Source organism: Plecotus auritus (genome assembly GCF_963455305.1).
Source record: "Plecotus auritus genome assembly, chromosome: 4".
NCBI lineage: Eukaryota > Metazoa > Chordata > Mammalia > Chiroptera > Vespertilionidae > Plecotus > Plecotus auritus.
In genome coordinates this window covers 131,348,850-131,363,183 of record NC_137775.1, presented here as the reverse complement: position 1 = coordinate 131,363,183, position 14,334 = coordinate 131,348,850, and the positions used below count along the sequence as shown (strand labels likewise).

General features: G+C 40.2%; 1 protein-coding gene across 1 annotated transcript in view; it reads right to left on the bottom strand.

Moving 5' to 3' along the window:
- Positions 1 to 323: 323 nt before the first annotated feature.
- BPGM (bisphosphoglycerate mutase) overlaps positions 324 to 14,334 on the bottom strand; it is a 63,969-nt gene continuing 49,958 nt past the window's right edge. The window contains exon 3 of the mRNA XM_080665474.1: positions 324 to 429. Within this exon, the coding sequence (XP_080521600.1) occupies positions 338 to 429 (92 nt within the window). The 3' untranslated portion in view covers positions 324 to 337. The remainder of the gene's footprint in view (positions 430 to 14,334) is intronic.

The window sequence follows — 14,334 nt, the reverse complement described above, 5'->3', positions numbered from 1 at the left end:
TCCTTGTTACTCAACAATTTAGCAGAGCCAGCACACCTCAGTCAACCTCTCTCTGCCTCCATTTACCCATTTGTTATAAACTTTACTCTGTGGGAACCACGTCATTTATGCAATGAGGAGGAAGAGATGGGAGGAAAATGGAATACAAATGAAGAGCTTCTTTTTCCTTATTTTAATCGATGGCCAGCATGTCAACAGCAGCCCATTTCTAAAACTCAGCTGGCAGAGGAAACCCAGTGAGATGATGCCAGCAGGGCCCTGGACCGGGCTGAACAGAGACAACCAACATGGTTCCATCTTGATCCCTTCACAACTCGTACTCACTGGGAGCCGCTCCTCAAGGCCAGGCCTCCTGGGCTGACCTGGGCATCAGATGGAAATGATTTGGGCACATCCGGTATGGCCTGAATTTGATCCTTTGGATAAGATCTGAAAAAGAAAAGAAGGAGAAGAAAGAAGGCAAACCGATTCCCTGAAAAACTATGCATATTGAAAGCTTGATATTTAATGCTCACCCCTTAGAGCTATATTCCTAACTCTGAGTTTGTAAGACACAACATGTTTTTCCCCCTAATCCTTTCCAAAAATGCATTCCACAAATTGTTAGCATCCCTGCTAGTGGCCCCAGTAAACTCACATACCAGCTTTAAAGTCAGCCCCTTTTAAACCAATGCATCAGCCCTTTGAGTTAAGGGGATATTATTTCCAGATTCCCATAGCTGCTAGCTTCTTTTTAAAGTTGCAAATGATCATGTCTCTTTGTTGCTGTTAATTTTTAGAGAGAAATAGATATTGTGGCAGCAGCGCATGTATACAGTAGCTGTGACATCCTCCAAAGCCCCTGAGCACACTCAGAGATAACCTGACACCTCCTTGTATGAGCTCAAAACTCCTCTGGTTCCAAAAGGCCAAGTGCTTCCCATATATGTTACTGTGCCATTGCCATTATTACTTGTTTTATAATAGAGAGGTAATGAAATTTGGGGTTTAACACATGGGGTCCAGAACTAAACTGCCTAGGTTTGAAGCTCAGCTCTACCACTTGTCGCTGCATGACCTTGAGCAACTTGCTTAACCTATCTGTGCCTCAGTTTCCTTTCTATAAAATAAGAATGACAATAGTGTCTACTTCATACACTAACATAGATAAGGCAGGTAAGTATGGCTTGCACAGAAGGTCCACACAAGTGCTAGTTACTATTACACAGTTTTCCTAGGTAGGGCTTTCTTCCATCGGGGACTGCTCTAATGACCTTCAACCATCAATATGGAAAATGTCTAGGAAGATCTGGGGACAAGTTAAACTGCTTGCAAAGAACGGAAACATGCCTAGTGACTGTGGCCCCTCTGGTCACAAAGGATGAAGGAGAGTCACAGATGACATGGATCAAGGAGGGCCACATAGACGGTCAGGCCCCACCCTCATCTTAGAGCCTCTTGTTGACAAGTTGAGGGCAAAACTGGGTCTCTCAGTCTCTCGTCCCCAGACCAAGTTCTTCCCATTGCCCGATGCTGATCTCATAGGGGAGAGATGTCATTCCTGGCACAGGTCCTCATCGCACCTAGGTCTGCATTCCCACATTCCCACACACTCGGGGAATTGATCTCCCTGTTTCTTCTCCCTGCTCTGATTCCCTTTACATCTCTTTGCTAGAATAGTTTTGCTTTAAATACAAATTTCTCTTGTCCTGCTTCAATGTTTAAGGATGTGCTGGGCTTCTCTTCTGGAAGTGATGTGGCTTTGGACATGCCTCTGATTTTTATGGAACTAAGAGAATCAGTATCATTACTACTCTTCTTTTAATGCCACTTCTTCTCTCCAGTGCTTAATAATTTGCTTTCCCAAAAGGTAAGCAATAAATGCTTATTGTCAACAAATGGAACATTGAGGCCCTGAAAAGATTCCTTGATGTGTATATCTATATCTATGTCAATGTCTATGTCTATGTCTACATCTATGTATATGTTTACATCTATATCTATATCTATAGCTATATCTGTATCCGTATCTATATCTATATTTATGTCTATGTCTACGTTAAAGTATGTCTACATCTATATCTGTATTTATCTATATCTATATCTATATCTATATCTATATCTATATCTATATCTATATCTATATCTATATCTGTCTATGCCTACATCTATGTCTACATCTATATCTGTATCTGTATATGTATCTGTATCTGTATCTCTCCAAGGCTACATGGTGAGTTAGTAGTAGGTTTAGGACAAGAGCACAGACCTCTTGTTTGTTTTGTCTATATCTAATGGGAGTGGGGTATGAATGGATAACACCTCCCCTCAGGTGTTACAGAAGGTATGCTATTCCGACCAAGTAAGTCACCCATGACATGTGGTAGAAACACCAAAGGCAAAATTTATTATCAAGAACCAATGGGATGGCAGAGATGGAAAAGGACAAGAAGACTAGAAGGAACTGAATTGGAAGTCAGGAGATTATGTGATTGTGAATAGAAGATGTGAGGAGTAGAAGCTGTCCTTAATGAAAGAATTATTAATGAAAGTTCCTAGAACCTCCATATCTTCTGGAAGCCTATGCAGCTAAGAGATTACACACCTTTTGGAGGAACCTGCAGGCCCACTAGCAGCAGCCTCCTCACTCCCATGCACAATCTGGAGCAGAATAAAGCTGATGTGTGCTGCTATAAAATAAGAATGACACTTTCAAGATGGCCAGATTCTCAAAGACTATGACGCTCCTCCAGCAAAGCCACTTTTTGATGAACTCACGGAGACTTGAGCCATCATCTGAGCCAGCGCAGTTCCAACCATTCCAAGGTTCTGATGAGCACCAAATGGGCTGGGGGAGGAAGCGGGGAGCCGAATGGGCAGGGTTCTGGGATCCCCTCCTCTAGTTCCAATGGGGAAACTCCACTTTCAAAGAAAATGTTCCCATTTAGAAAGAAGAAAACCATGAGCTAGAGCACTGTCTGAGCAATTAAGTCTCAGAGATGAAGTGACTGGCCCCAGGTCATTCAGCTCGTTGGTGCCAGAGCCCAAATCTTGGTCTCCCAGTGCTCAGGTCCTTCATATCTCACCGTGCTGTGCTACTACTTGTCTCATATACATATATGTCTCAAATAATAACTCTACAGAATGCTCAAATGATGTTTTAAAAAAGAATTAAGAAAGAAAGCACCCAAATCTCCATAAAATGCAGACAAGATTATCTATCACCACTACTCCAATGAGGCAAAGATACCTCCATACCCAGCTTGAAAATGTCCTGTTCTCTCTCCTTCAACCCTCAGAACAACCCTTAGTACAATCACCCATTCACTGCCCTTGTTTCTTTTTCAACAGAGATCCCTCCTCAGCTTTAGCACTCCTTTCCTCTGTCAAAACAAGGGGGAATCTGCCACCAATAATTTTTATCTGTGGTTCAATTTACTGACCACTTTTTCATTGCCAATGAGTGTCTTCAGTATACTCTGTTCCTTAGTGGTATTTGCTTTTAAAATTTTATCTCTAATGATTTCACAAAAATTTATATCCCTTATTAAAGGAATTTCAGGCATCTGTGATGGAAGAAGGGGAAAACACTTCTTCTTAGTGGTTGGGAAGATGGTATGATCATATTAGGTATTCATTCAAAGTATCCTGAAGATGGCCAAAGAGCAAACTGTATTTTGATCTCTCACAGGCAGAAATCTCCATGTAATAATCAGGGTCTGTGAGCAGAACTTGAAGCATCCCTGGTTGACTTTTCAAACGCACGCTATCTCAAAAGCCCTCGCCTGCATTTGCCAGAATTCTGCCTGGTAGGGAGCGATACATAGGTAGCTGTGGGGCCCTCTGCCCCCCGCCCCCCCCCCCCCCCCCCCGCCTCTCTTCTCCTAGTCCACAGAAAATCTTAACTTTCCCCTCCCTCTGCCAACTCCCCTGTGGTCTCAAGTATTCCAGGAAATGAGGAGTCATTCTTTATTTCTTGCTTCATAAGGGGAGGGCGCCATGTGACTCCCTGTGGAAGGGAGTAGTGAGGTGGGGAGCCTGCTGAGGCCCTGGCTCAGGATTCCTGAGGGAGGAGCCACCTCTGTCCCTTGCCCCTTAGTGTAGCCATCCTGGAAATGGACTCAACTTGGCACAGCTCCGCAGCAGAGCGCCCCTTCCCCTCTTCTTCCTCACTCCACCCCCTTCCCCGAGCTCTTCCCTCCCTCTGCCCAGGGCTCCTACTTACATTCCTTCTATCTTCTGGCATTTTTTTTTTCATGTTGTTTTACTTTGTATTTAATAATAGCTCCACATTTTCTTTTTGTAATCGGAAATCAAGAATCATGCCTGTATCATGTGTTCACTTTGGGAATAAAATTTATGGCAACACTTGCCATTGGATTAATTGCTTTTCATTAGCTTCAGACTTCTTAATGATTACAAATTGTTTGCCTGGACAAGAAACAGTTCCATCCTGTTCTTCCAATTTACTAGCCTTCAATTGCAACCAGAAACTGGAAGTCTTGGATTGCTTTTCTGCATCAGGGTCTGGCCATGCTGAGAGTCGGGGAGAGGGTGGGTAATTCTAGATCTTTAGACTTCAAAGCCCAGATGATGGTCTACAGGCCAAATAAAAAATGAATTTAGCTTTTCTAAGTCATACACTGCTCTGTATCTCAGGTCTCAAATCTATAACGTGGAGTGAGAAAGACAAGATATGCATATTTAATAACAAGCTTACTTTAAAATCAGTTATGAAAAACCTATACTTCATATAATGAATGGGGTTTCAAACGCAAGCAAGAAAGAGTATACCCACCAAAAGGGAGCGGCAGAACAAATCCCAATGGAAAATTTGTGCCTTTCTGTGGTTGGAGTCATTTGGTCAAGAAATGATGAAATTACAAATTTCTGAAAAGGGTGTGTGTTTTAGAGTTACTGAGGTCCAGGTCTCAGCATGATATTCGGGCAAGGCCAGCATTTAACTCCAATGCAGAATAAAGAGGAGGAAGTGGTCACGACCAGCATTCTTTCCCACTACAGCAGCGCCTCCCTGGTCTAGTAATGCCCATTTGTCTCTTCATCTCAAGCTCTCTCAGCAAGCCCATGCACCCGTCGTTCCCTGCGAGATCATCTGTCCTTGAATTCTATCTGGGGATAGTTGGCAAAACGTGAACTGCACTGCCCTTGCCCACACCCCAGCTATTGATTTCAGTCCTTCCAGTAACTAGGATCATCCATCTTGGACTGGCATGTAGGAAGAGAGGGAAGTAGACCCAGGAGAACCAAGCAGTCCAGACCAATCTGTGCTTTTGGCCCATAAACACACAATGGTTTATGTATTCAGTCACCCAACAAGCAATCCTTGAGCACCAACTGAATTAGGATGGGAGCTAAGCTGCTCTGACAAAAGGCATACATTACACCGGCACAGGCTTAATCTCTCTTCCCTGTTACAGAAGATCATTTGGTGACCCAGATTCCTTTCCTATTGTTAATCTGTTTTCCCATAGGGCAGCACTATGGTCCAGGGATGGGCAGCACCAGGGGCACCTGGGAGCTTGTTAGAAATTTGAATTCTTAGGCCAGTAACTCTGGTGGTGGGCCCAAGAATCAGTGTTTTACCAAACTCTTCAGGTGGTTCTTTTTTTTCTCTTTCAGTTTTTCTTATGGTAAAATACACATAACATAAATTTACCATCATAACCATTTTAAAGTGTACAGTTCAGAGGTATACATTTATAATGTTATGCTCCATCACCACCATCCATCCCAGAACTCTTTTCATTTTGCCAAACTGAAATTCTGTACCCATTAAACATTAACTCCGACTCCCCTCTTCTCCCAGCCTCTAGAAACCACCACCATTCTACTTTCTGTCTGATTCTCACTACTCTAAATATCTTGTTTAAGTGGCCTCACACAGTATCTGTCTTTTTGTGACTAGCTTATTTCACTTAGCATATCTTCAAAGTTTAACCATGTTGTAGCATCTGTCAGAATTTCCTTCCCTTTTAAAGATGAATAATATTGTATGTATACTACACATTTTGCTTATCTATTCATCTGTCAGTGAACACTTAAAGTGCTTCTATGTTTTAGCTATCCTATATAATAAAAGGCTAATATGCAAATAGACCAAACGGCAGAACAACTGAATAACCGGTCACTATGACATGCACTGACTACCACTACTAGGGAGTGCACGCGGAACATGGCAGGCATCACCCGCGGCGGGATGGTGGAGCAGGTGAGCAGGGGTGCCAGACCAAGGCAGGGCACCAGTCACTGTCATCGGGGCAAGCCCCTGGAGATTACTGAAAATTCTTTGCTGCTGCACACCGCGGTCCCACCTGGTGCTCACACCTGCTGCTAGCACCAGCCCCGCTTGCACCCACTGCCAGTGCCCAGCACCAGCCGGATTGCTAGGCACAGTCAGTAGGTGTGAGTGGCGGCTGCCGGCCCTGATCTCCCCTTAGGGCTTCTCCACCTCCCCCTGCTCCTGAGAGGCAATTAGGGCAGTAGCTGCCCCTCATACTCACTGCTGGTGCCAGCCCTGCTCACACCCACTGCTGGCGCCAGCACCAATCACTCCACGCCGTCAGCAGGTGTGAGTGGCGCCTGGTGCCATCAGCGCATGGGAGCAGCGGCGGCAGGAGTGGGGCTGCTGGCAGAGAACTGGGGGCTGCAGTGGGAGGGGCCAGGCAGGAGTGCAAAGAATGGGCTGAGATCTGCCCCTGTGCCCACTGCAGCCTCACGGCCCACAGTTCCTTTCAAGGTGCACAAATTTGTGCACTGGGCCCCTAGTTTTCTTTTTTTTTTTTCTTTTTTTTTTTTTAAATGAGGTGCCATTTTTCTTTCTTTTTTTTTAAATATATTTTATTGATATTTTACAGAGAGGAAGGGAGAGGGATAGAGAGCTAGAAACATCGATGAGAGAGAAACATCGATCAGCTGCCTCCTGCACACCCCCCACTGGGGATGTGCCCGCAACCACAGTACATGCCCTTGACCGGAATCGAACCCGGGACCCTTGAGTCCGCAGGCCGACGCTCTATCCACTGAGCCAAACCGGTTTCGGTGGGCCCCTAGTTTTGAATAATGCTGCTATGAACATGGCTGTACTAGTATCATTTCAAGACCCTACTTTCAATTATTTTAGCTACATACCAAGAAATAGAATTGCTGAATCATATGGTAATCCTGCTTTTAAATTTTTAAAAATCATCATACTATTTCCACAGCTGCTGTGTCATTTTACATTCCTACCAAAAGTTCATAAGAGTTCCAATTTCTTCACATCCTTACCAACACTTGTTTTCTGTTGCTGTTTTTTTGTAGTTGTTGTTTGTTTCTAATAGTAACCACCATAAAGGGTATGAGGTGGTGAATTATTGTAGCTTTAATTTGCATTTTCCTAATGATCAATGATATTGATCATATTTTCATGTGCTTATTGGTCATTTGTATATCTTCTTTGGAGCAATGTTTATTCAAGTCCTTTGTCCATTTTTAAACTGATAAGAACAGATACTACACTTGATCTTAGCCAAAAGGCCGAGAAGCGATGTCCATATTTGATACATTGTAGAGTTAGGAGTTCTCTATAATATTTGGATATTAATCCCTTATCAGATGTATGATTTATAAATAATATTTCCCACTATGTGTGCAGTCCTTTTAATTTGTTGATATTGTCTTTTCATATAAAAAATTAATTTTTATAGTCTAATTTGCCTATATTTTTCTGTTGTTGCCTATGCCTTTGGTGTCATATTAAGAAATCATTCTCAAATCCAATGTCATGAAGCTTTTCCCTAAGACTTTTAGGTCTCACATTAGATCTTTGATCCATATTGAGTTTATTTTTCTATATGGTGCTTAGGTAAGGGTCCAACTTCATACTTAGGCTTGAGAAGCCTTGGTCTCAAGCACTGTCTTCATTTATATGATCAAAGCTAGGTCTCTGGTATGTTTTTGTGCCAACTATAAGGATGAAAGATGAGAAAGTAAATCCAGGACAGCAATTCCTTTTAAGGATGTGAGGTGGGAAGTTGAACTCTTCACTTTTGCTCACATTCAATTAGTGAGAACTTAGACACATGCCCACTCTAGCTGCCAAGGAGACTGGCATTCTATGTACCTATCTACAATGGTTTATTACAAAAGGAGAGAATGGTCTTAGTGAGCATCTAGAAGCCTTTGAAACTCCTGTTATGTGCTAGGCATAGTGCTAGTAGGAGGAGATAATCCTCTTCAACAAGGCAGTCTATGCACTCAAAAGGCTGGTCTAATAAGTTGTTTCCTACTCATGGAATGATTAAATAATGGGGCCTAAGTGTGATTGGTTCCTCAAACTAGAGTGTCTTAGATATGCAAGTCTCTCATCTTTTAAAATGGTATTAATGTCTATGGACATTCACATTCTAATAAGGCCACCAATGACATCGCTCTAAAGTGGGGACTGGCATATTCCTGCCTATGGAACAAATCAAGCCCATTGCCTATATTTGTAAATAAAGTTTTGTTGGAACACAGCCACACCCAATTCTTTTCATATAGCCTATGGCCGCTCTTGCACTACAGCAGAATTTAGTAATTTTAACAGTTTGTATGGCCCACAAGGATGACAATATTTACTAGCTAGACCTCTTCATAGGAAAAGTTGGCCAAGCCCTTCTCTGGAGTGAGGTTCACAAACTATTCTTGGTGATAGGTACTCAGGAAAGGTCTTTCAGATGGTCTAAGATGATCCGAAACACCCAAAGTTAGGCACTCCCATCACCAAGGGAGAAGAAAGAAGTGGGGTTAGGAAACTCTTTCTTCTAGGAATTGAATGCTAATTTAAATTTTCTTCTGTTGCCAAGCACTATGCTAGACATTTAGATATATTATCCTATTTAACTTTCTCAAGACTCCACAAGGTAGGAATCATGGCTCAGCTTTGCTCTAAACCAAACAATATAGTTGATGTGTACATTTTGATAGAGGGTCAAGGTAACCTCTATTCTAAACCCAACTTTTTAATTTATTAGCAGTTTGACATCTGGCAATTCATTATTCTTCTGTGTGGCTCCATTTCCTCCCTTTTGGAACGTGAGAATAATATACCTGCTCCTCCTGTCTTACAGGGTGGTTGTGAGTAAAGTGAGATAAGTTATGTGAAAGAATTCAGTGAACTAATAGCAGGTAGCTGTTGCTGCTGATACCCTAAAATACAGTGTCTTATTATAACAACCAATTATTTTGCTTATGACTTTGTGAGTTGGCCAAACTATGTGGTCTGGGCTAGCTTAGTTGATCATTGCTTGGTTCACTCATGCATCCATGAACTGGCAAGTTGGGTAGTGAATGGGTGATGTAGGATGGCCTCAACCACTTATCAAGCCTTACTAGTAGGTCTGGATAACAGGAATGACTGTGTCATATGTATCTAATCATCCAGGAGGCCAGCTTGGGCTTCTTCATGTGGTAGTCTCAGGGTTCCAAGAGAAGACAAGCTCCACTGTACACATGCTTTTCAAGTCCCTGCTTGTGCCACAATTCCTGACATGCCATTGGCTGAGCCCAGAATCAGGTGGTAGGGCAGTCAAAGTTTCATGGTAAGGAAGCACAGAAGAATGGATCCAGGGGAGGAGGAGAATGTGTGGCTATTTTTGCAATCTATCAGATCATAGCCAATCGGGGTAGCAGTGGCAGGGGTTCTAGCATTCAGTGGCCAACATCAAGGTGGGAGCTGCAGTGTCTGTGCCCAATGGCAGGGCAGTAGAGTCCTTGCTGGAACCATCCCACACTCTGTTCTGGGTGTTATTCTCAGCTGAGTAGTCTTTGAAACTTCACTGTCTGGCCTTCCCAAAGAGTCTGTGAGGCATCCCATATCCTTTAATAAATTCTTTGTTTGTTTGTTTAGACTAGCTAGGATGACTTCTACTCTTCCAACCTCAGAATCCTGACACTGAGAGTTTTCTAAGGTTGGAGCTCTGTCGCTTTAAATACCCATGCTGAAGAAGGCACGCTGTTTTGTTTTTTTGTTGTTGTGGTTTTTAATTTTATTTTTGGGGTTTGTTTTTTTGCAAATAAATGTTTAGTTCACCTACTCCTATGTACGTATTCATATAATCCAGTTAGGTTTTAATACATAAACTTTGGACTCTCCAACTATCAAAGCAGGAGGTTTCAGAAAAGAAGGAAAGCAAACTCCATTTCTTTCCACTTAGGAAAACAAGCACTTAAATTTTGTGTGAAAAATCTAAGCTCTCTAGCTCCACTCAGTGTCCTATTGAACTTATGTGGCACCATATTTATTTGTACTAGTAAGAGAATGAAAATGAAAGTTGCTCACTGTAGCTTCACTGTACAACCTTACTCTTTGGCCGATTTTCAATGGATATCTCAATTTAAAAAATATTTTCAAACTAAAAACAGTAGGGAATAGTGACCAAGAATATGGGCTGTGGAGTTAGATAGGCCTGAATTTGAATCGTGCTTCAGCTATATACTACCTCTGTGACTCTGGGGTTGTTACTCAGCTTTTCAGAGCCTCCTGTGTAAGATGAGAATAATAAAAGTGTTCATCTCATAGTCATACTGTGAGGATTTAACAAAAATGAAGACCTGGCTTCATTTGCCATTAGAGAATGACCCGTGGGAGTAAGTTATTAAACCTGATGATAAAATTTTAAATCAAGATTTTTAGTACTTTTGCCTGACATCCGCAGTAATAAAAATAGCCATCGTCATTTTCCTTCTTTGTGATGCTAGTCACATTATTTCCAGAAGTGGAGTATTTAGAAATATAGAAGTCTTCCTCTAAATCTCTCTCTCTCTTTTTTTTTATTGTGGTGGAAAACATACATTAAATTTATCATCTTAACCATTTTTAAGTGTACAGTTTAGTAGTGTTAAGTATATTCACATTGTCGTGCAATTGATCTCTGGAACCTTCTCATCTTGCAAAACGGAAATTCTATACCCATTAAACAATAATTCTCCCTTCCCCCAGCCTTTGACAACCATCTTCCTAATTTCTGCTTTTATGATTATGACTAATTTAGAGACTTCATATAAGTGGAATCATGCAGTATTTGTCCTTTTGCGACTGGCTTATTTCACTTAGTGAAATGTCCTTGAGGTTAATCCATGTTGTAGTAGGTGCGAGGATTTCCTTCTATTTTTAAGGCTGAATAATATTCCATTGTATGGATATGCCACATTTTCTTTTTCCATCTGTCAGTGAACATTTCAGTTGCTTCCATCTGTGACTATTGTGAATAATGCTGCAATAGATGGGTGAGTAATCATCTCGTTAAGACCCTGATTTGAATTCCTTTTGAATATATACCTAGAAGTTGGATGGCTGGATCATACAGTAATTTTATTTTTAATTTTTTGAGGAATCTCTATATACTCTTTACATTAATGGCAACACCATTTTACATCCCCACCAATAGTCACAAGGGTTCTAATTTCTCTGTATCCTTGTCAACACTTGTTATTTTACATTCTCTTGATAGTGCCATTCTAATGGGTGTGTGTTGACAAGGTATCTCATTGTACTTTTGACTTACATGTGTATTATAATCAGTGATGTTGAGTATCTTTTTATGTGCTTGTTAGACATTTGTGTATCTTCTTTGGAGAATTGTCTATTCAAGACCTTTGCCCATTTTTAATTGGGTTGTTTGTTGTTGTTGAGTTGTAAAAGTTCCTTATATATTTTGGATATAACTTCTTACCTTTTTTATTATTTGCAAATACTTTCTCCCACTCCATAAGTTGGCTGCCTTTTCATTTTGCTGTTTCCTCTAATGCACAGAAGTTTGATATAGTTCCATTTGTCTGTTTTTGCTTTTGTCACCTGTGTCTTCTGTGTCATATCTAAGAAATCATTGCCAAATCCAATGCCCTGAAGCTTTCCCCCTATGTTTTCTTCTAGGAGTTTTATGTACTTTTACATCTTATTGTTAGATTTCTAATCCATTTTGAGTTAATTTTTATATATGCTATAAAGTAAGGGTCCAACTTCTTTTATATGTGGATATCCAGTTTTCCCAGCACCATTTGTTGAAGAGACTGCCCTTTCCCATTGTATAGTCTTGGCACCCTTGTCATTCATTTGGCCATATATGCAAGGGTTTATTTCTGAGCTCTCTATTCTGTTCCATTTGCCTATATACTAGTATCTGTTTTTATGCCAGTCACACATGATCATGATCACTGTTGCTTTGTAGTATATTTTGAATTCAAGACCTGTGAGGCCCTCAACTTTGCTATACTTTTTCAAGATTGTTTTGGCTATTCAGGGTCACTTGAGATTCACTTTTAGGATTTTTTTTTTTCTATTTGCAAAGAATGCAGTATTTTATTCTTTTTTATGTTATAGTAAATTAGAATAATTTCCTTTTCATTTTTGTTTTCAGTGTATAGAAACACATTTGATTTTTGTGTGTTAATTTTGTATCCTGAAACTTTGTTGAAATCATCTCTTAATTTTAAGAGTTTTTGTGGAATCTTTAGGATTTTCTACATATAAGATCATGCAATTTGTGATCAAAAATAATATTACTAATTCCTTTCTAATTTGGATGACTTTTATTTCTTTTTTGGTATCAGAGTAATGCTGGCCTCATAGAAGGAGTTTGGAAGTATTCCGTCATCTTCAATTTTTGGAAGAATTTAAGAAGGATTGGTATTAATTCTGCCTTAAATGCTTGGTAGAATTCTCCAGCGAAGCCATCTGGTCTTATACTTTTACTGGGAGGCTTTTGATTACTGTGTTATTCTCCTTACTAGTTATAGGCCTGTTTGGATTTGTTTACTTCTTATGATTCAGTGTTGATAAGTAGTATGTTTTTAGAAACGTATCTATTTCTTCTAGGTTATCCGATTTGTTGGCATATAATTATTAATAGTAGTCTTACAATTATGTTTATTTCTGTGGCATCAGTAGTAATGTTCCCTCTTTCTAGATATGAGTCTCATCCCTTTTCTTTTTCTTAGTCTAGCTAAGTGATTGCCAATTTTTTTTCTTTTAATAAAAACAATTTTGTTTTTGTCTATTTTCCATTTTTCTATTTCATTTATCTCTACCTTAATCTTTATTATTTCCTTCTCTGCCAACCTTTTCGTTTAGTTGTTCTTTCCTAGTTTCTTGAGATGTTGTTAGGTTGATATGAGATATTTTTAAACATAAGCATTTGATACTATAAACGTTCTTCTTAGTACTGCTTTCACTATATCCTATATGTTTTGGTACATTGTGTTTTCATTTTATCTCCAAATATTTTGTGCATTCCCTTGTGATTTCATCTTTGGATCATTGTTTAAGAGTGAATTATTTACTTCCACATTTTAGTGGATTTCCCTGTTTTCTTTTATTTCTAGTTTTATTTCACATGGTCAAAGAAGTATTTTATATGATTTTAACCTTAAGATCATTAAGATTTGGTTTGTAGCTTAACATATTTTGGAGAATGTCCCATGTGCAGTTGAGAAGAATGTGTATTCATGCTGTTAGGTCCAGTTGGTCCAATTGTGTTGTTCAAGTCCTGTTTTCTTATTGATCTTCTGGCTTTTCTATCCATAATTGAAGGGGAGCTATTAAAGTTTCCTACTCTTTTAAAGAAATGTTTTTATTGATTTTAGAGAGAAACATCCATGTGAGAGAGGGCATCAAGCCTGCAACTCGGGCATGTGCCCCAACCGGGAATTGAACCAGTGACCTTTTGGTGAAAAGGACGGTGCTCAACTGAGCCACATGGGCCAGGGCTAAAGTCTCCTAATCTGTGTGGCTGTCCATTTCTCTCTTTAGTTCTCATAATTCATATATTTGGGAGCTAATCTCTTTTTAAATATGATAGGATTTGCAATTCTCATGGGGGTTATGTTTCACAACAGTGGAATGTAAATATTGCCTCAGGGAGATTGTATGCTCAAATGGCTGAAGATCTTCAGTGGCAATGAGGGCTTGGGCCACTGGACCACTCTACTGCTTACAAGGGCTTCCCTGTCTTCCATACCTCTTGTCATGACCCAGTGTGGCTTCTATGCAGTCCTCCAATCCTATTTCATAATGCTTCACAGCTCATTACTGTGCTCAAGCTACCTGGCTGTAGCTGTTATGATTCTTAACCTCCCTTTTCTGCCTCAGCACACACATGTTTACACATGCATGTGCATGCATGTACACACAGACACAAACTATATAAATCAAGGTTAAGTATATATGAAAAATTTTCAAAGATTTCCATAATCTTCCTGATCTTTGGTGGCTTTTCATCATATAAAATGGATTTACAGACTTTAAAATATTTTTTGTTAGGAAAGTATATTGGTCAACAAATATAAAACATCTTATATAAGTTGGTTAGCCTGATT